Source organism: Bubalus bubalis, chromosome 14 (assembly GCF_019923935.1).
Source record: "Bubalus bubalis isolate 160015118507 breed Murrah chromosome 14, NDDB_SH_1, whole genome shotgun sequence".
Lineage (NCBI taxonomy): Eukaryota > Metazoa > Chordata > Mammalia > Artiodactyla > Bovidae > Bubalus > Bubalus bubalis.
Genome location: NC_059170.1, coordinates 21,241,300 through 21,262,167, shown reverse-complemented (window position 1 = coordinate 21,262,167; position 20,868 = coordinate 21,241,300). Strand labels below are relative to the sequence as shown.

The 20,868-nt window shown below is 52.6% G+C and overlaps 1 protein-coding gene across 1 annotated transcript; it reads left to right on the top strand.

Annotated features, from left to right (window-relative positions):
- The first annotated feature begins 1,172 nt into the window (after positions 1 to 1,172).
- Positions 1,173 to 16,407, top strand: BPIFB3 (BPI fold containing family B member 3). The gene is made up of 15 exons (XM_006064392.3): positions 1,173 to 1,284; positions 2,016 to 2,172; positions 2,612 to 2,716; positions 3,153 to 3,293; positions 4,729 to 4,792; positions 6,809 to 6,869; positions 7,648 to 7,739; positions 7,875 to 8,054; positions 9,408 to 9,461; positions 11,056 to 11,226; positions 12,072 to 12,139; positions 13,796 to 13,838; positions 14,624 to 14,687; positions 15,292 to 15,368; positions 16,177 to 16,407. The coding sequence occupies exons 1-15, from the start codon at positions 1,173 to 1,175 to the stop codon at positions 16,204 to 16,206; spliced, it is 1,419 nt and encodes a 472-aa protein (XP_006064454.2). The 3' UTR covers positions 16,207 to 16,407.
- Positions 16,408 to 20,868: the final 4,461 nt, after the last annotated feature.

Below are 20,868 nucleotides of genomic sequence, written 5' to 3'. Positions count from 1 at the left end.
ACAATGCGTGGTCGCAAACTGCCTTCAAGTATATATTCTGGGTGGTGTTTGGTGACAGACAGCCTTCTTTAGACAAAGTGAAGGAGGGCAGCCTCTCCAAGTAGGTGACATTTATTCAGAACCTGAAAAGTGAGGAGTCAGTCCAGAGGAAGAACATCCCTAACAGAAAGAATAGCGTGTACAAAGGCCCTGAGGTGGAAGGAGCTTGTCAAGGTTAAGACGGAGAAGGTAAAGAGGCAGGTAGAGTCCTTGTGAGTAACAGTAAGGAGCCTGGGTTCTATACCAGGGCAGTGGGGAACCACTGAAGAGTTTAAGCAGGGGTGATGATGGGTATGTAATTGGGCTGGCAGATATGGAACTTCATAAAGAAAAATCCCAACCTATGAAACTAACGTTAGCTATGCTGTCACTTCCTATCTTGTTCTTTTCAACATCAGTCCAGGATAGACGCAGGGTTTACTGTTACCGTTCAGTCGCTAAATTGTGTCCGACTCTGTGACCCCAAGGACTGCAGCATGTCAGGCTCCTCTGTCCTTCGCTATCTCCTGGAGTTTACTCAAACTCATGTTCATTGAGTCAGTGATGCCGTCAACCATTTATCTCCCCCTTCTCCTCCTGCCCTCATTCTTTCCCTTCATCAGAGTCTTTTCCAGTGAGTCAGCTTTTCGCATCAGGTGGCCAAAATATTGGAGCTTCAGTAACAGTCCTTCCAATGAATATTCAGGGTTGATTTCCTTTAGGATTGATTGGTTTGATTTCCTTGCAGTCCAAGAGGTAAGGGAGGCAGGCGAGAAACGGGACTTGTCAAATCTGTCTGCTGAATGTCTCCAATCAGCCACACCTTCTGAAATGGCCCCCTGAGCCAATGGGAAAGTGGTCCAGAAAACGGAGATCCTGTCCTGCTGTTCTGGAAAGGAAGGCCCTCTATGGCTTTCTCTCAGAGCCAGGTCCAGGCTCCCTGGGACCACAGATGCCTAAGACTTTAAATTCAGATGTGTTAGCTGCTGCTCAAATTGGAGGGAGAGGGCTTTCCTGGGAGTGAAACTGGACTTGAGCTGTGCCAGGCCGGTGGGAGGGCCCCAGGCTGGTGAAGAGGCACAGGGAAGAGAAGCCCTGGGCACAAGGATGGCCCCAGGTTTCTGCTTCCATTCTTGGTAGGTGTGACACCAACAATGTTGGGCATGTGGTCCCCACTTCTCCTCTGGGGTCTGGTGACTCCGTGCCAGGGGCTGCTTGAGACAGTGGGCACCCTCGCTAGGATCGACAAGGATGAACTCGGCAAAGGTGAGCCCAAGGTGGGCAGGGTGTGAGGGTCCAGCCGCAGTGTAAACTGTCTCATAGATAGACTTACATGCTTATGCTTCGGGGAGTAGACGAGAACAGGGTTTGATTCCCAACTGTGTAGAGTTCAGGGGCTTAATGGCTGGTGTGCAGGCTCCAATGAGTAGTTCACTCCCTTCTGAGAGGGGAACTGGACTGGATGAGCAAGTCGAGTTTGAGTCTCCCTCAGGGATGGGGGTGGGCAGGGTTGAGGAGGTCTGGGGGTGAGTGCTGGCTAAGCCAGCATCTCTGCCCCCCCATTTCTGGGGTAGCGGAATTCTACTAAGCATTTGGGGCCTCAGGGGCTCAACGGCCCAGAGTGACCATGGCTGTGAAGAGCAAATGCTTCCCGGAAGCTCCCCTTATTGTCCCAACCTCCACGAGGCAGTGCTTTCCATCTTGCCCTTCTCACAATCCACATAGAGTCAGGCCAGTCGTGCCCAGGAGGGGTTGCCTCCTCCCTTTTGCTCAAGCTCTGGTGGCTGGGTGCTCCCTCCTTTACTTTTGTTCCCCCCTTTCAATGCTACTGGGTGGTCCAGTGTCCAGGAGTCCTAGTCATACTGTTGGCCCCAAACCCGATTTGCTGTGTGACTTTGCCCCTCTCTGGGCCCTAGTTTTCTCATCTGTAATATGAAACTTCCTTCCCCCTCCTCTCCCCTCGGCTCCCCCCCACCCCCCACCTGCCCTCTTTGCAGCCATCCAGAACTCGCTGGTCGGTGGGCCCATTCTACAGAACGTGCTGGGAACAGTCACGTCTGTGAACCAGGGCCTCCTGGGCTCTGGGGGCCTGCTCGGAGGAGGTGGCTTGCTGAGCTATGGAGGGGTTTTTGGCGTTGTTGAGGAGCTTTCTGGGTGAGTTTCACAATGTGGCCGCGTGACTGTCTACCTCCTGCATGCTGTTCAGGTAGCCTGGTCTTTTCTTTGCTTCAGGGAATAGAGAAGAGGTTGACTTTTTTAATTTGTTGGAAGGCAGTGGGAATATCATGGGGAGCTTTAGAGAGGGAGTCCTAGAAACTGAGTCAGAAAATAAGGGGTCTACTGAATGTCAGGCAGCACGTCCCTGTGGTTGAGGGTTCCAGCTGTGGGATCAGTTTCAATAACTGTGTGAGTGTGTGATCTGGGGCAAGTTTCTCAGTCTCTCTAGGCTAATCCAAGTATCTTCAGGGCTCCCTCCTTCCTCCTCTTCAAGTGTCTGCTCCAAAGACCTCTGTCCTGACCAGCCTGGTCTGGGTGGGTCCAGGCACTAAGGGACCGGTGCGGGGGGATGTCAGTGGCCCTGTCCTCCCCGCAGGCTGAAGGTGGAGGAAGTCACACTGCCAAAGGTGTCTGTGAAGCTGCTGCCAGGGTTTGGGGTGCAGCTGAACCTGCACACCAAGGTGGGCCTGCACGGCTCTGGGTGAGTGTGCCCCTGGACCTCTTACCCTACGGCTCCCCACCCCACCCCACTGGGGACCCCCTACCCTATTGTCTCTGTAGGCTCACCCCCTCAACCTCTATTTCCTCCCAACCTACTTCCTTCCCAGGGACTCCTGCTTTCCTATTCCCTCCCTGGATCCTACCTCACTACCCCTCTCCAGGGATCTCCATCCCATGGACGTCCAGGGACTTCCGTCTCTCTCCCTGAGAGAGGTCACTGGTTGGGGTGAGGGAGGGGGCGCATGGGCGTGAGAAGGGACAGGGAGGCTGGAGAGAGAGGAGGGGTGGGGACTAGACCCCTCGGAAGGCTACCCCATCTGCTGCCCATCAGAGCCCTGGTCTGCTGCCCCGGGGATGGGCGCGGCTGAGGCGGGGCCTTGGCTGCCTGGTCACGCCCCCAGTTTCTGGTGTCGCAGCCCCCTCGGGAGCGTCCTGCAGCTGGCCGCCGAGGTGAACGTGTCGTCGCGGGTGGCGCTGGGCGTGAGCGCACGGGGTACGCCCATCCTTATCCTCAAGCGCTGCAGCACGCTCCTGGGACACATTAGCCTGCTTACGGGGTGAGTCCGCAGGCTGGAGCCCTAGTTGGGCGGCTCCCGGTGTCCAGACCTGATGGGACTCCTCGGGGTCTCCTTGACCAGCTGGGCGGGGCTTGAGTTCACCCTGCCGCTGCCCCTCTCACCTCATCAGCCCATTGCACAGACTTGTAGACTGAGGCCCACCACGGACAAGGACTCTGGTCCAGCCCCCAGCTTGCAACTCCCGCTCCTGAGCGTCCCACTTCTCCAGCCCCGGAGAGCCTGCCTCCCTTCTTCCAGATAGAACAAGGGCCAATGGGGATCCCTCCATCTGCGGGGAACTGAGTCTCTGCTTGTAGCATGTCAGAGACCCAGCTCAGCCTCTGACTTGCTGTGTGACCCCAGGGATCCCCGTCCATTGTCTGGGTTTCCGTGTCCTTATCTGTATAACGAGCACCTAAATTTAATGATCCCAAAGTCTCTGGCACCGTTATATCCATCTCTTACTCCAGGTGTTTAGGACACAGTGACCCTTCCACCCACGGGGCAACTGAAGCCCAGAGGGCTAGGGATTTGCCCAAGGTCACACACCCACATTGCAGCAAGTGTGGAGATAACCTGGTCTCTGGACTCAGGTCCGAGGCTTTCTTGCAGCACTCTGCACCTGCCCCTACTGTCGTCTGCTGTCTGCCCCCACCCTTTCCAACTTTGAGTCAGCCCCTGTTAGTCTCTCCATTCCAGACCAAATCTCACACCCACATCCCACCTTTGCGGGGTGGCCCCTGTGCAGTGATGGGTGATCAGATAGCTCTGTGTTAGTTTCCAAGAATAGGGTGAACCAGGGTTGGTTCTGTCTGCAGAAGAGCCTTAAAAAGGGGCTTCCAGGCAGGCTCTTGGGCTCCTTAAATCCCAGTAGCTCCATCCTGCTCCTCTGGGCTAGAGGTGGCATGGAGGGGGTGGAGCTCAGGAGGGTGCTGGTGTCCTGTGGTTGCGGTTCTGTGGTTGTCACCCTACCTCTGTACCCCCATAGTCTCCAAACAGACCTAAGTCTGTCTGCATGCACATCCTCAGGCCACCCCCTCAGACATTCATTCATTCATTCCACAAATACTTACTGAACCCTCAGCCTAAGCCAGGTGCTGTTGTTGACCCAAATGTCACTTGTCTATACTTATTGGGAGAGATGAAGGGAACAGACTTTTATTGAGCACTAGACACGTGTATGCTCCCATTTGATCTCAGTGGCAGCAGCTCTCTCTAAAGCAGTCACTGTATGGATGGGGAAACTGAAATCCCTCTCTGGGCCCCATGGTGAGGCAGAGCCAAGATTTAAGCCCAGATCCCTAAGTCCCAGTCAAGCCCACCAGGAGAGGAGATGGGTGATGTCCTGAGTCCCAAGTGCCCACGCTGCCCCGTCATCCGAGTTGGCGCTGTCCCTGTGTGGTAGCCACACCTTCACACATCTCATTCTGCCCAGGTTGCTACCTGCACCACTCTTTGGGGTCGTGGAACAGACACTCTTCAAGGTGCTGCCAGAATTGGTGAGTGTGGGGCCACAGACCAGGCACTCCCCCTCCCCTGGGCTGTGCCCCTCCTCCCTGGCTTTGAGTTAATCTGGGCGCCAGGCAGGATTAGGCTGGTCTTTCCTTCCACGCCCATCAGGTAATCCCATCCTGGCCTGCCCATGGGCGTCCCAGGTGCTGCCTGCCAGTCTGTAGGTGGGCTGGCACAGTCTGTCCCCAGACCTCTGAACCCTAAATTTACAGCTTCCGGTGACCTGTTCTCCAATCCAAGTCTCTTTCTTACCCCCTGTTTTGTCTTTGCCACCTGTTTTGTTATTGACTTTATATTTTCCTGTAAACTAGATTTGAATTAAAATTGGGTCACTCAATGATTTTAAAAAAAGCCCTGTGCTTAGCAAACACGTCTAAGAAGATCACATATATGTATATTAAGACGTGTGTGTGTGTGTGTGCTCAGTCATTCAGTCAGGTCCGACTCTTTGTGATTCCATGGACTATAGCCTGCCAGGCTCCTATGTCCATGGGATTTTCCAGGCAAGAATGCTGGAGTGGGTTGCCGTTTCCTCCTCCAGGGGATCTTCCTGCTCCAGGGATTGAACCCACATCTCCTGCATTGCAGGAAGATTCTTTACTGCTGAGCCACCAGGAAAGCCCATATATTAAGACATCATGTGACTTATGATGAAACTTCTCCAGGATGCTCCTGCCTGCCCCTGCCATCCCTTGAACCACACTTAAGCTGGTCTGGCAAAAGCTCCATTTTGTTAAGGATGGAGAGGGAAGCGGCTTGCTGACAGCCAGCAAAGAGTAGTCAGGCTTTCTGGTTGCCAATCCTGGCTGGACCTCTCTTGTGAGTCCTTGTTAAGAACACCCGTGGAGGTGGCAAGGGTATCGGAGACTGACGTTGACAAAACTGCTCTGGGCTTCAAGAATCCAATCAGAAAAGCAGCTCAGGGGGAGAAGAGAAGCTCCCAGAAGCCCAGGCCCATCTCAAGTTGATTTCAACAAGGGGAGTGGCTACATTTAAGTCACAGCCAGTAACTGGGGTCTCTGGACAATTGGCTGCAAGACAGGATTTATGTGACTCAAAGAGTTTTTAAAAATAAGAGTTAATTACTGGCACTTAGAGACTGGAGGCTTCTCTCAGCAATCTGATTTCTGGCTTCTCTTGTGCCGTCAGCCATCCTGGCTGCCTGTACCTCCTTCCTGCAGGTGGCACACAGCTGGTCTCCAAGGGGCTGCTCACCCTCTCCCATCACAGTCCGTCTGGTCTCCTCTCCTTTCTGTGATGTGCCTGACCCCAGAAGCCCTGGAGTTAGGGATTCCATGTTTAAATGAAAAGACAGCCTTCTCTTGTCTTTCTGAGAACAGCTGTGATCTTGGACAGGTCACCTGTCTCCTCTGGCCCCAGCTGTAGAATGAAGGGGCTGAGTGAGAGAAGGGGCTGGGCTGGGCCACCTTTGGGGTACTTGCTGCGGTGGACTCAGATTCTGTGATAAGATTCTGGAATCCAAACTGCTTGCTCCCTGTTGTCACAGCCCAGGGGTTTTCTGGGAAACCCAGGGTGGTGTTATAGTCGACGCCCCGGGCCAGGCTTGACTGTGTGGAGGGTAGGAGGTGCCGTTCTGTGGGATCCGGATTGTAGGTCTCCGGGCGTCCACCTGGATGGCAGGAAGGGCCTGAGACCTTGGAGAAAATAGTCATTTGTTTCCTCTGGGGAAGGCCTTGTCCCCACGCCCCAGCGAGCCTCTAGAATGTGTCCCCATGTCCCCCCAGCATCCTCCAAGGTGTTCTGAGGGGGCCCATGTAGCTGGCCCTCTGCACCACCCATTGACACCTCTGCCCTCTGACACTTCAAGCTCCAGCCCATCCATGCCTCCCACCTGTGTGCCCCCCTATCCATCTCCATTGTCTGTCCTGTTTGGGGTCCCTGGGACCCCAAAGCAAATACTTTAAAGAAAATGCAGTCATTCCCTGCACCAGGCTGGGGCCCACTCTCATGCTCCTGTTAACCCCCATCTCCTCTGGACACAGCTGTGCCCCGTGGTGGACAGTGTGCTGGGCGTGGTGAATGAGCTCCTGGGGGCCGTGCTGGGTAAGTCGGGGTCCACCCTGCTCCTCCTCTGCACCTGCTCTTACCTCTCCACCCCATTACCCCAATGGGTGGGGTACCAGCGAAGAGGACGGGGGAGAATTCTGGGCCCTTTCACGTCTTCCTCAGACTGATGAGGCCGCCATGATGAGGAGGCCTAATGGTGGAGTTCTGGGCTGAGGCCGGTTCAATGGGGTGAGGAGACGCAGAACCATCCAGGTCTCCATCTATCGGGGCTTCAGGCCTCTCGCTGATCACCAGTGGGGTGTCTGGCACTGTCAGAGTGTGAGGCAGATATTATTATTATCTGGACAGACAAGATGACTGAGGTCCAGAGCTTACATAAGGAACCCAGGGCCCCTCAGCCACAGTGGCCCCCAGCCTCTCTGAGCCTTATGGAGACATGGATGCCTTTTGTATTCACAAATGGGCCTTGAAAAAAGTATAAAAATGCTTAACTAGGATTAGGATAGAAAACCTGGGGGCAGATGTATCTCTGAATGTGGTGTTATATGAGAGAGGCAGGGCAATGATGTGGTTAGTGGCACCAGCGCTGGAAAATGGGAACCTTGGCTTTGCTACTCTGTGGCTTGTGTAGCTTGGGGCTAGTGACTTCCTCTGTTAAAGCCTCAGTTTCCATATCTGTAAAATGGGGATGACAGTAGCACCCAGGTGAACACTCAGTAGAGTGCTAGGCATTCAGCAGGTGCTCAGTAAATAGAAGTAGGGCCTGGGCTCATGGGGGCTTCCTTCATTTTTCCTTCCTCCCCTCCTCATCCAGGCCTGGTGCCCCTTGGGGCTCTTGGGTCCGTGGAATTCACTCTGGCCACACTGCCTCTCATCTCCAACCAGTATATAGAGCTGGACGTCAACGTAAGTGCCCACCAAGGCCCTGCCCACCACTGGGGGTGGGTGAGGTCCCAGTGGAGGCCAGGAAGGGGATGCTGACTCAGAGCCAGGTGAGTGAGGTGCCCTGAGATCCTGCCACACTGTCTCTCACCTCTGCAGCCCATCGTGAAGAGCGTAGCTGGTGACGTCATTGACTTCCCCAAGCCCCGCAACCCCGTCAAGGTGCCGCCCAAGGAGGACCACACATCCCAGGTGACCGTGCCTCTGTTCCTCTTTAACACCGTGTTTGGGCTCCTTCAGACCAGCGGTGCCCTTGACCTGGACATCACTTCCGAGCTGGTAAGTGTGGCAACCTGCCCTGCTGGGTCTTAGCAATGCTAGTTGTAACCTAGCTGAACCTCATCACTGTTCAGCCCTGATGAGCCTTCTTCTTATAATCAGAGAGACTTGGACAGTTTTATAGCAGGTACATGTCCATGCTTGTTCTTGTAGACAAGTATGACATTACTTGTCTACAAGACTTTACTAATTGATAATGGCCTCTACTTGGCTAAACCTGAATGGGACTTCTGAGTCTTTCTCAACATGACACTCAGGAAGTTACTTTGAATTGGTCAAAATTGGTGTGTGAAATGTAGCCAGTTTTCCATCCCTGCACCAGATGAGCTCTTGTAGAGTCAATGCTCAATTTTTACTAAAGTGTGAATGGCTAACATTCCTACTACTTTCTCAAGAGCATATTTGAATTGAAGAGAAGAAAACTCAGTTTGGACTATACCAAAGGTATATAGAGCCCGAACACTGTTAAAGAGGTACAGAGGTGCGGTCACGTGGGATGTGTGGTCCTCCTTGGGTGGCACCCTGATGGAGTTTTGGGGCTTGGGGAAGTCAATGATGTCACCGACTATGCTCTTCACGACATTTGGACATTGGACATTTATTCTGAAGTTTCAGAGATGTCTGTTTCCCTTCTGGCCCCTGTCACACCCTCACAGATGTCTGAAAGCCCCAGCCCAGAAGCCTTACCCAGTGGCATTTTCTTGGTATCAGCCCTGTCCAAAGGCAGTAAACTCTGAGCCACCTGGGCCCCTCATCTGTGGCTCAGCCCAAGGGAGCAGGGGTTGATCATTCACTTCCTATATGTGGGGTCCAAAGAGCATGCTGAAGGCCTGTGGGGTGGTTGGAATAGGGCCTTGAACTGGAAGCCAGATGTGACCAGATTTTCCAATTTTTTAAGTTAGAAACTGCAAATTTATATGAAATGTCCTAATTTGTAAATGATAGAAACAAATTTATAGTATTTGGGAATATTTTGGGGTAAAAAGCAAAAATATGTGGGGTCAGATTCCTGGGCCTTCAAATTGGGAGGGAAGTTTAAAAGGTCAAAGCCTGGTGCCACCGTTTACCAGCTTATGAGCCTGGACAGGAAACTCTGGTTTGTCATCTGTAAAATGGGAGTAATCATAGCACCTACTTCCTGGAGCAGTTATAAAGGTGGAATGAGTGAAGGCTCAGAAAGCCCTTAGCATGAGTCTGGCATGTAGTAAGCACTCATCATTGGTTACTAGAAGGAACATGAGTGTCTGTGGAGATGCATGTATGTAGTTGGGTGGGAGGAAGCTACTCTTTGTGCTGAGGGATCCCTATCTCGGCTCTGTGTTTATCCCCCTTCCCATTTGGTCTCCGGTCCAGGTTCCCAGCAATGTCCCACTGACAAGTACAGATCTAGCAGCCTTGGTCCCTGAGGTGAGTGACCCTCTCATGGACTTTATTCATGGTAGGTCTTTCCTGATGACCTTGAATGGACTCCAGAATCTTTCTCAATACAGCTCTACAGACAGTCATAATTGAATGTTGAGTTCAAATTCACACTGAAGTGTGATTGACTAACACCATATCCTTTCCTAATAGTAGATTTTGCTTAGAGAGGAAAGGACCAGGGTTTAACTGCACCAGAAGTCAACTGGGCATTTGTCCTCGGCCTGTTGCTCCTCTGTCAAGCAGAGGACAGGAGTTTCTTTCCAAATGACTGTAGCCCCCTCCCTCCAACTGCCTTCAGTTCAGTTCAGTTGCTCAGTTGTGTCCAGCTCTTTGCGACCTCATGAACTGCAGCACGCCAGGCCTCCCTGTCCATTACCAACTCCCGGAGTCCACCCAAACCTATGGCCATTGTGTCAGTGATGCCATCCAACCATCTCATCCTCTGTCGTCCCCTTCTCCCGCCTTCAATCTTTCCCAGCATTAGGGTCTTTTCAAATGAATCAGTTCTCTTCATCAGGTGGCCAAAGTATTGGAGTTTCAGCTTCAGCATCAGTTCCTCCAATGAACACCCAGCACTGATCTCCTTTAGGATGGACTGGTTGGATCTCCTTGTACTCCAGGGGACTCTCAAGAGTCTTCTCCAACACCGCAGTTCAAAAGCATCAATTCTTCGGCCAACTGCCTTACTTCATCTTAGTCTCAGTGTTCTTGTCCCCAGAGAGAAGACTCAGGGCAGTGACCTTGGAAAAGTAAGAGAAAGGAGAAGATTCAGGGAGATTTGGCTAGTGGGCATCAGTCAGTACGTGGCTACAGGGCCTGGCCCTCAGCTTTACCATTCCTCCAACTGGGGCTGAACAGCTTCTTTCCAGCTGTGGGAATCTGAATTATTTAGCAGCCCTGTGCCAGGTGCTGGGCATGTGGAAGGGGCAGACAGTGAAAAGTAGATAAAAGTCTCTGTGTTCCAGGAGCTGCCATTGTGATGGGAGGGACAGACATTGAACAAATGAATAAGCAGAATATATACAATGTCAGAAGGTGGAGGAGGGTACCTCGCAAAGGCCTCACTGGGGAGGTGATATGTGAGCTGAAGGCTGAAAGAGGGGAGGGAGGGAACGGTGAAGGTGTCTGGAGAAGACATTTCTGGCAGAGGGAACAGCGAGTGCAAAGGCCCTGAGGTAGGAGTGTGCCTGGCAGCTTGGAGGAACAGCAAAGTGGTCAGTGAGTCTAAGAGAGAAGAGAATAGGGGCCAGTGGTGGGAGGCTAGATAGGAGGGCAGAAGATGGATCATGTAGGGACTATGGGCATAGGAAGGTTTTTTGTTTTCTTTTCTTTTTTTACGTTGTGTAATAAAGTGTGTCCTAGGGGCGATTTTGACTCTAATTGGGCTGTTCCATAATGTCAGCCTCAAGGGGGCCGAGACCAGACCTATCTGGTTCAGGCTGTTACCACAGCTCCCAGCTCAGTACTGGTACCCACTAGGTGCTCAGTGAGTGCTTGTTGACCAACTGACCGGCTGATTCTATTAGTGGGGCATCTAAGATGCCCCCATGCCCCCTGCTCTGCCCTTGCTTCTCTCCAGGCCCTGCGGAAGCTGCCCCCAGGCCAGCAGCTCCTGCTCTCCTTGCGGGTGAAGGAAGCGCCCACAGTCACGCTTCAGAACCACAAGGCCACGGTCTCCATCTCAACTACCATCCATGTGCTGTCCTACTTCCCTCAGGGGGCCCATGAAGCCTTATTCCAGCTGAATGGGGTGAGCGGCTGAGGGGTGGGAGCCGGCACTGGGGTTCTGAGTAGGGCTGACCCGCTCCAGGCTGTGGATCTCGGGGTGGGGATCCCATGGGGCACCGTGCAGGAAGCCCTCACCCACTGTCAACCTGACTGTTCGGACTCCTGCCTGCTCCCTCATCACACATGTCCCGGGTGCTTCTGCAGGATCTCAGGAATTGTCCCCGCCCCCCAGCCACCCTATGCTCAGATATCTCTTGGATGACCCTCCAGCTCTCCCCAGCCCCCCACCTCCATTCTGCTCCCCTCCACCCCACCTCTGCTAGTTTCCCCAACCATACATCTGGGCAGAGGCAGTCCCTACCCTGCTCACTCTGCCCTGGCCCCACACAGCCAGATACCATTCCTTGCCACGTCCCCCACCCCCAGCCTCACTCTCCTGCTTTCCCAGCCTTGTGCCCTAAGCCAGTTACTCAGGGCTGCCAGGTTCCCCCACCTTGCCCTTGCTTGTGCAGAGACCACCACATTTCTCCCCTTCCTTTGGCTAACTCCTTGTCTTCCAGGATTCAGCACAGGGGTCACCTTGTGGGTGATGCCTTCCCTCACCCACTGCAGGTGGGATTGAGGGTCTGTCCAAGCTCCTGCCACCCCAGGACTCCCTCACATCCAACACTGACAGCCCTTAGTACCCTGGTTTCTGAGCACCAGAACCTTCACATGACTTCCTCGTAGCCCAGCATGGACACTCACACATCAGCAAGGGGTAGTGGAGGAAACGAATGGTGGGAAGTCACCTGTTGGCCAAGGCAGACCTGTCTTCAAGCTCCTTTTTCCAAATTGGTATAATTTCTGCCTGCTGTTCTCATGTAGGTGATGACTTTAAATGCCCAGCTGGCTCCCTCGGCTACCAAGCTGCACATCTCGCTATCCCTGGAACGGTAACGTGGGATCCTGGGTGTTGTCTTTATGAACAAGAATTAGGGGGACTTCACTAGTGGTCCAGTGGTTAAGACTTCCCCTTCCAATGCAGGGGATGTGGGTTCGATCCCTGTTTGAGTCACTAAGATCCCACATGCCTCACGGCCCAAAAGCCAGAATGTAAAACAGAAGCAGTGTTGTAACAAATTCAATAAAGACTTAAAAAAAGAATTAGGGACTAGCAGAAACCCCATTATTTATTGAGAGGCAACTGAATTGCAGGTGTTTGTTTTGCCAAAGTCTTCCTTGCCTCTGGAACCTGCTGGCAAGGGGTGGTCTTGGCCCATTTTACAGATGAGGCAACTAGGGCTCAGAGAATCGCCTCCAGAATGGGCATCTTCCATAGCACCTGCTCAAAACCTGGCCCTGGAGATAAACCTGCTGCAGAGGAGTCCAGACTTCTGAGTTATCAGCCCTAGAGGCAGGCCATGGAGATACCTGTCTTTGAATGTGGTCAGATGCTTTGCTATTCATGTGGATTAGCTATATGGACGGAGGAGCCTGGTGGGCTGCAGTCCATGGGGTTGCTAAGAGTCGGACACGACTGAGCGACTTCACTTTCACTTTTCACTTTCATGCATTGGAGAAGGAAATGGCAACCCATTCCAGTGTTCTTGCCTGGACAATCCCAGGGACAGGGGAGCCTGGTGAGCTGCCGTCTATGGGGTCGCACAGAGTCGGACACGACTGAAGTGACTTAGCAGCAGCAGCAGCAGCAGCAGCAGCAGCAGCAGCAGCAGCTATTTCTCTAGTTTCTACCCCCCTCTGGTAACTAGGCCTCATGATAATCATACTAACCGAGATAGTGAGGTTGATGACAATCTTTCCTCACGCATGCACAGCACTTTACAGTTTGCAAAGCCCAGCCTCCAAAAGTGCATTGTCCCTGGAAGCAAGTCCTCTGTCTAGGCCTCCGTTCTCCAGGCCCAGTGCTCTCACCTTGGCCTGGGGCCTGGGGCCTCTCTGTCCCACCCCTGGATGCAGGATGCAGGAGTATTCCCAGGGGACTCTGAGATCTGCCTGCCCTGGGCCATAGGCACCCGGTGCTCACCTGATCCCTGCCGGCCCCTCAGGCTGCAGCTGCCCCCCCCCCACTCCCCCTCCTCACAAGGCTCCACCGACACTCCATTTCTATACTTGACAAAGACCTCACCCACTGCCAGGGTTCACCTCCTCTTCCTGGTGGCTGGTGAAGCCTCAGCTCTGCAGGAGAAGAGATGTGTGTCCGGGCTCTGGCCCTGGACCTTTATGTGGGCCAGCTGTGATCCACTGATGGTTTATTGCTGTTTGTGAACAGCTGTGGGGTACAGAGCACCCTGTATCCAGGGCTCAGTCTATGGGAGGGCTACTCCTCAGAGAGCATCAGTCAAACAAGTGGGAGTCAGATCAAGGTTCCAGGGCCATGGAGTTGGAGGTGGCAGTCATGACATTTCAGAAGGAGGTTAGCTCCCTCCAAGCCCATTTTACAGGTGGGTAAACTGAGACCCCAAATCTAGGCTGAGTGGAGGCAGAGTTGGGCCTGTAACCCTGTTTCCTGATCCTGGTGAGCTAGGGATGGGGCAGGCTGGGATGTGGTGGGTGCTGGAGCCACTCAACATCTCTCTTCTCTCTGCCAGGCTCAGCGTCCAGCTGGCGTCCTCCTCTGCCCACACCTTGGATGTAAGTTCCTGGGAGGCTGGGCAGTTTGGCGGTGGTGAGGGTCTACAGGCAGGGTGGAAAGGAAGCAGGATGAGTCAGGCTGTATGACTGAGCTGGCCCCAGTCTGGGCTCTGCCCCCAAAAGACGGAGTGGACAAACATCCCGGCTGGTGTGTCTCTGTGTGTGCCTGCACACACGTGCACTCACTTGTCAAACAGTCATTGTCTTAGGAAAGTGAATCTCACGGTCTTTCAGTCTTGGAACCTTACAAAGTTGTAAATGTGTAGAACCTCACAAGGGCTCAAAATTCTGGAACTTCACACAAGTAATAAGGTCCTTGAACTCAGAAGGTTCTAACATTTCAGAGACTCACAGAGCCCTTAGTTTCCTGCTTCTTACAAAGTCCCGAGGTTCTAGAATTTCATGATGGTTTCAGATTCTAGATCATTCTAAGTGTTTCTCAAGTCCCAGGAATCTAAGGTCAGACCACACAGAATTACTGGAGCTGGGCTCATTTCCTCCCTCTTTCTCAGACACAGGCCCCCACAAGGACCCCCAGATCCTTCCTCCAGGAGAGCAGCCCTTCCAAGCTCACGGGGCCCAGAGTGAAGCCTGCCTAAATCAGAGTCCCCTTGGGGTCACTCTTGGACTGCCCACCCCAGCAGTTCCTGTGCCCACTAGGAGCTATGTCATCAGGCTTGTGGGGAGGCTGGGGCAGCTGGACCACTGGAGTTTTCTTCCCGGGAAGGGTGGTACTGCTCCCTGCAAAGCCACCCCTTCCAGCCTCTCTGCATGCTCTGTTGCAGGCATCCCGTTTAGAAGAATGGCTCAGCAGTGTGGTCCGGCTAGCTTATGTGCCAAAGCTCAATGGTAAGCGAAGCCTTAAGTGTCTTCTTGGACACAGAATGTCTGAACTCAGGATTGCCAAATCCATTGCCTCTCTCCATTGCTCTTTTGTTAAAAAATTGAAGTATAGTTAATTTATAATGTTGTGTTAGTTTCAAGTGTACAGCAAAGTGGTTTGATCATTCTCTACTGTTCTTAATAGACACTGAGATTGGAGAGGGCTTGATCCCCCTTTCTAAGATACAGAAACTAGGATTGTTTCCAATCAAACAATATGGATTGCTCCTGCATCATGCTCAACTCTGGGTGTCAAGAGCTATCTGACGTGGATCGTGTCTTCAGGCTCACAATGCAGATGGAAATAGTTGTATAAACAAATGAATAGAATATAAATGACCCAGACTGTGCAAGAGACTGAGAGAACCTCAAGGAGGCTCTGCTGAGGGAACCCCTTAAGACAATAGAGAAAAGGGGCATTTTTGTTTGGGTTTAGTAGGATGAGTAGGAGTCTCACTGGAACCTGAGTCTCCAAGAAGAGAATTGGCTATCTCAAAGTGGTGGAATAGGGTCATCAGGTCCTACCTTGGCCCCTCACATATCTTTGCTTTCAACCACATCCTTTTCACAGTGAACCTAGATGTTGGGATCCCCCTGCCTAAGGTTCTCAATGTCAATTTTGCCAATGCGGCCCTGGCAATCATAGAGGTGAGTTTCCCATGGTGGGAAGGGTAAGCCTTGATGGGCCTAAAGCTTGTCTCTGGAGAGGGGACTGCTCTGCCTCTGACAAGGTCTGTTGCTGCACCATTTTCTAGGTTGCTCAGGGATTATAAACTACCTAACTTGGGAATGGCAAATATATGACATACATTCTAGCGCTCCTTCCTTACTTGCCCAAGGCGGATGTTGGCAAGCAGTCACAGAGCTCTTTCTTGTTGAATTCAGACACAGAACTGGCCTGTGGGATGGGATCTCAGGTTTCCTCACAGAATCACAGTTCCCCTGGTCCAGGGGTAGCAAGTACACTTTCTGTTTCTCCCCTGCGCCGTGCCTGTGGCAGCCTTCTCTAATAGATCAGGGCATTTTTTCCTGCTGAGTATGGGCATGGTCTCACAATCCTCTTCAGTCCAGTACGCCTTTGAGTCTTGGAACAGCTCTGGGAGGTGGGCAGATCAGGGAATGCTGGACCTACTTCTCAGATAAGGACCAAGGCTGTCAGAGGCCCCGTTTCTGGTCCAAGGTCACACAATAAATTCACAGGAAAAATGACACTTGAACTGAAGTCCCTAAAATCAGGGACCTCTCCCACACTGAAGGTCACTTATTCATCGCTCATTCATTTGTTCACTCATTCACTTAGTAAATGCAAGCTGTGTTCCCAGTACAGCGCTCACCCCAGGGCACGGGGTTGGTGTTGAGGGTGGGGAACACAGAGTGGCTGCAGGGGTTGGGGGTGTAGCGGGGTGTTGGGCACAAGGGCTCAGAGGACCTAACCCAGAGCCATTGCTCTTTGCAGAATGCCGTGGTGCTGACCGTGCCATCCTGAGGCTGACAGAGGGCTGCCATCCCTCTGTGTTGACTGCCAGAATCCTGCCCACCTGCCCATCTGCCTCAGTTTCCCTCCCAGGCTCTAGCCTGTGTCTGTGACAGTATAAGTGTCCCTTATCCACCCAGGGCCCCCCGGATGCTCCGGCCCTGCAGCTCTGCCCCCAGTCTGGAGTGGGGACTGCAGGGCTAGCCGCAAGACTACGCTTTGGAGAAAGATCTAGGGCCTCCTTGGCAAGTCCTGAGCTTTCAATAAATGACTCGTCTCAGCACCTCCTGGCTGGTTTGTTCTCCAGTCATACTGGGGCTGTCTTGGCCTCTGCGTCTGGCGCCCTCCCCAGCTCCAGGCAGGGCTCCTGGGAGGTGAGGGGACCTGGGGCCTAGTCACTGTAGCTTCATGTCCCAAACATAGCTGGTTGACCTTGGCAACCTCTGTGTCTTGTCCTGCCTTCCTCTGCCTCTGTGTGGTGCTCTCTGTGTCCCCCTCCCCACTTCCTTCCCCTCTATTTCTTTTCTTTTCTTCTTATTTTTTTTATTGGCCATGCCACGCATGGCATGTGGAATCTTAGTTCCCTGATCAGGGATCGAACTCATGCCCCCTCCTGTATTGGGAGCATGGAGTCTTATCCATTGGACCACCAGGAAGTCCCGTCCTCTCTGTATTTTTCTAAACGCCTCCATCTTTCACCCTGTCTCTCTGAGTCTGTCTGAGTTTGTGTCTGTCTGTTTCGGTCTCTCTGATTTTGGGACACTTCTCAGAAGCGATGTCAGAGTTGAATTTTGAAGGCTGAGTAAGAGTTTTCCAGGGAGTACTCCAGGAGGCAGGGATGGGTGAGACTCCTGGAAGGTGTTGCCCTGGAGGGGTCACTTAACAGCTGCACACCTGCCATTAACACACCTCAGGACAGACTTCAGGACAAAGTACGCTGAATGCTCATAGTGCGGGTGGAGAAACTGATGCCAGAGAGGAGCCTGGCTGGCCAAGGCTGCACAGGAGCAGAGCTGGGATGGGAAACTGGGGATCCTGACTCTCTTGCCGGGACTCCTCTCCACTGCTCAAGATGGGCCTCCTTGGTTCTGGAGAATGGCCCCAAGTTGGTACAAATGGGTGGACCTGAGTGAAAAGGTGCCAGTTAAGTTTTGAGAACTGGATTAGAGGATCTGGGGGGTGCAGTGGGGAACCAAAGAGAGTTGGAACCCATCTAGAGGTTTGTGCACCAATGGGAATGACCATCCTCTCATCCATCTACCCATCCATCCATCCATTCATCCACCGACCCATTCACCCTTCCATCTATATTTATCCAACACTCACCCATCCATCCACCCACTACCCACCCATCTACCCACCCATCCATTCACACATCTATTCATCCTCCAATCCGTCCATCTGTCCACTGTTCTACCCTTTCTCCCTCCCGGTTCCCTTCTTTTCTCTTTACCTCCCCTCCACCCACCTGCAGTTATTGGTTTGTATTACGTGCTGGACCCAGTGCTGAGTGACATGTGGGATTTATGCTTGTCTCCTTTCTCACCTCCAGTGTCTCCTGACTCCCATCCAGGACAATACAGTGATTTTATGAGTAGCTTGAATTTTTGCTGCCTGTGTTCAAATGCCAGGGCTTCCCAGGTGGTGCTAGTGGTAAAGAACCCATCTGCCAATGCAGGAGACATAAGAGACATGGGTTCCATCTCTGGGTCGAGCAGATACCCTGGAAGAGGGCGTGTCAACCCACTCCAGTATCCTTGCCTGGAGAATCCCATGGAATGAGGAGCCTGGTGGTCTATAGTCCACAGAGTCACAAAGAGTCGGACATGACTGAGGTGACTTAGCACACACGCACACAGGTTCACATCCCATCCCAGCTGCCATGTGGCCTCAGGCAAGTCATTGACTCTCTCTGACTCTCAACTTCTTCATCAGTAACTTGGGGATGATGGTTAATTTGGTTTTGAGTGTTAACTAGCACTCAGGATGTTGACTCACCCATCAGTTCCTGTTAGCTCATGTTACTGCCACATTATTCTACCTTCTCATCCTGCCTTCATCTGCTCCTGCCTCTCCACCCAGACCCCAGCACACCTTCCTCCTCTCTCACGGGGACTGCACCTCCTGTCCTGTTCTTCACACTCTCCTCTTTTCCATCTTGTCCTCCTTCAGCCCTTCTTTGACCTCGTCTGACCATCTCTCACCTCCGCTGACAGACTTTTCATGGCTGGGTTTTCTGGGCCAGCAGAAAACCATCCAGGCTCCCAGGTTTGGCGTCACGGCTGCCTGTGGCCTCAGCCGATCCTCCTGGAGCATGAAGAGGAAGCAGAGCTGGTTCTGTGCCTTGGGCTCCTCATCTGTGAAATGGGAATCATGTCTGTAGGACTCACTCATGGGTCGTTTGAGGATGAAACGAGATAGTCCTCCCAGAATACAGAGAAGAGTGCCTCCAGCCTCACAGACCCTAGGCAGGCTCTGTTATTGTATTCTCCATCCTGGATTGTCCCTGCCTCACCTTGTTCTCCCACTTGACCAAGAGCTCCCCAAGGTCAAGGTGAGGGAGGGTCTTTGTTCACCCTGGTGAGTCCCGTGGTTGCACAGAGTAGCAATGAAAACAGCTAACCTCTACCGAGCGCTTACTGTATACCAGCCTCTGTGTTAAATGCTGATTACCCTTTGTTCAGTTAGGTTTCATAGTGACCCTAATCAATGGGTGTTATCGCCCTATTTTAAAAATGAGCAAACAGGCTCAGAGAAATGGAACCGGACAGCTCCTAAGTTGCAGAGCCAGGGTTTGAACCAGATCCTTCTTCCCCTTAATCCAAAGCCTGGGCTTTTCATGACTGTGCTATAAAAATAATACTTGCTGTGTTTATTGTATGCCTCCTAACTGCAGACACTGTCTTAAGGACTTTTGATACTTTTGTCATCATCTCCTTGAATCAACCCTTCTTTCTCAGAACTGTTTTTACCTTCACTCTAGAGTTGTCATCCTGTTTATTAACTTCCATGCAGAGCACATCATGAGAAACGCTGGGCTGGAGGAAGCCCAAGCTGGAATCAAGATTGCCGGGAGAAATATCAATAACCTCAGATATGCAGATGACACCACCCTTATGGCAGAAAGTGAAGAGGAACTCAAAAGCCTCTTGATGAAAGTGAAAGTGGAAAGTGAAAAAGTTGGCTTAAAGCTCAACATTTAGAAGACGAAGATCATGGCATCCGGTCCCATCACTTCATGGCAAATAGATGGGGAAACAGTGGAAACAGTGTCAGACTTTATTTTTCTGGGCTCCAAAATCACTGCAGATGGTGACTGCAGCCATGAAATTAAAAGACGCTTACTCCTTGGAAGGAAAGTTATGACTAACCTAGATAGCATATTCAGAAGCAGAGACATTACTTTGCCAACAAAGGTCCATCTAGTCAAGGCTATGGTTTTTCCTGTGGTCATGTATGGATGTGAGAGTTGGACTGTGAAGAAGGCTGAGCGCCGAAGAATTGATGCTTTTGAACTGTGGTGTTGGAGAAGACTCTTGAGAGTTCCTTGGACTGCAAGGAGATCCAACCAGTCCATTCTGAAGGAGATCGGCCCTGGGATTTCTTTGGAAGGAACGATGCTAAAGCTGAAACTCCAGTACTTTGGCCACCTCATGCGAAGAGCTGACTCATTGGAAAAGACTCTGATGCTGGGAGGGATTGGGGGCAGTAGGAGAAGGGGACGACAGAGGATGAGATGGCTGGATGGCATCCCTGACTCGATGGACGTGAGTCTGAGTGAACTCTGGGAGTTGGTGATGGACAGGGAGGCCTGGCGTGCTGCGATTCATGGGGTCGCAAAGAGTCGGACATGACTGAGCGACTGATCTGATCTGATCTGATCTAGAGTTCAGGAAACTGAGGCCCAGAGAAGTTAAGAGACTTGCCCAAGGCCACACAGCTAGGAAGTGATGAGGGTAAGCACTTGAGCCCAGGCCCCTGACTCCAGAGCCCAGGTTCTGAACTGCCGCATTTAGGGTGGGCAATGAAACCAGCCAGACGTGCAGGAAGTCCCTCGGTCAGCAGCGAACCGACAGTTCATGAGGGGGACAAGGGTTGAGTTGAAGGGATTGGTAGTGAGACTGGGTCTGTTTCCTGGTCCCAAGTGCCCACTTCATGAAGCCCCCACAAGGCCCCCTGCAGGCTGAGTCACCTTCAGGATGAATCGCCTCCCAGGGCCTGGTCCCACCAGCTCCAGACAAAGGTGCCCTTTGGCTGCTAAGCCCAGGTGATCTCCTGGGCGCCAGAGCTACACTAATCCTCTCGGGGCCCAGGGGGAAGGCTGGCCTCATGAGCAGCAGGACCTGGCTGGTCTCGGGGCTGAAGAGAGCACTGGCCTCCATGTGTGCACCGCCCTCTACAGTTCACAGCAGGCGTTGATCCTTGCTCTCTGGCGGGAGCGAAGGGCAGGTGGAGAAAGGCGCGGTTGCCCTCTTTGCCCCACAAAGCTCCAGGCGTGTTCCAGACATTTCCTCCGCAATCCTGGAAACCCTGCTGAAGAAGTGTGGTATTCTGCCCATTTCTTAGATGCCCAAACTGAGGGCCCAGAGAAGAAGGGATTGTCCGGAGCTGAGAGGCCAAGTGGGATGTGGGAACACAGGCGTGTGTGGTTCTTGGGGTCCCTGCCCCGGAACC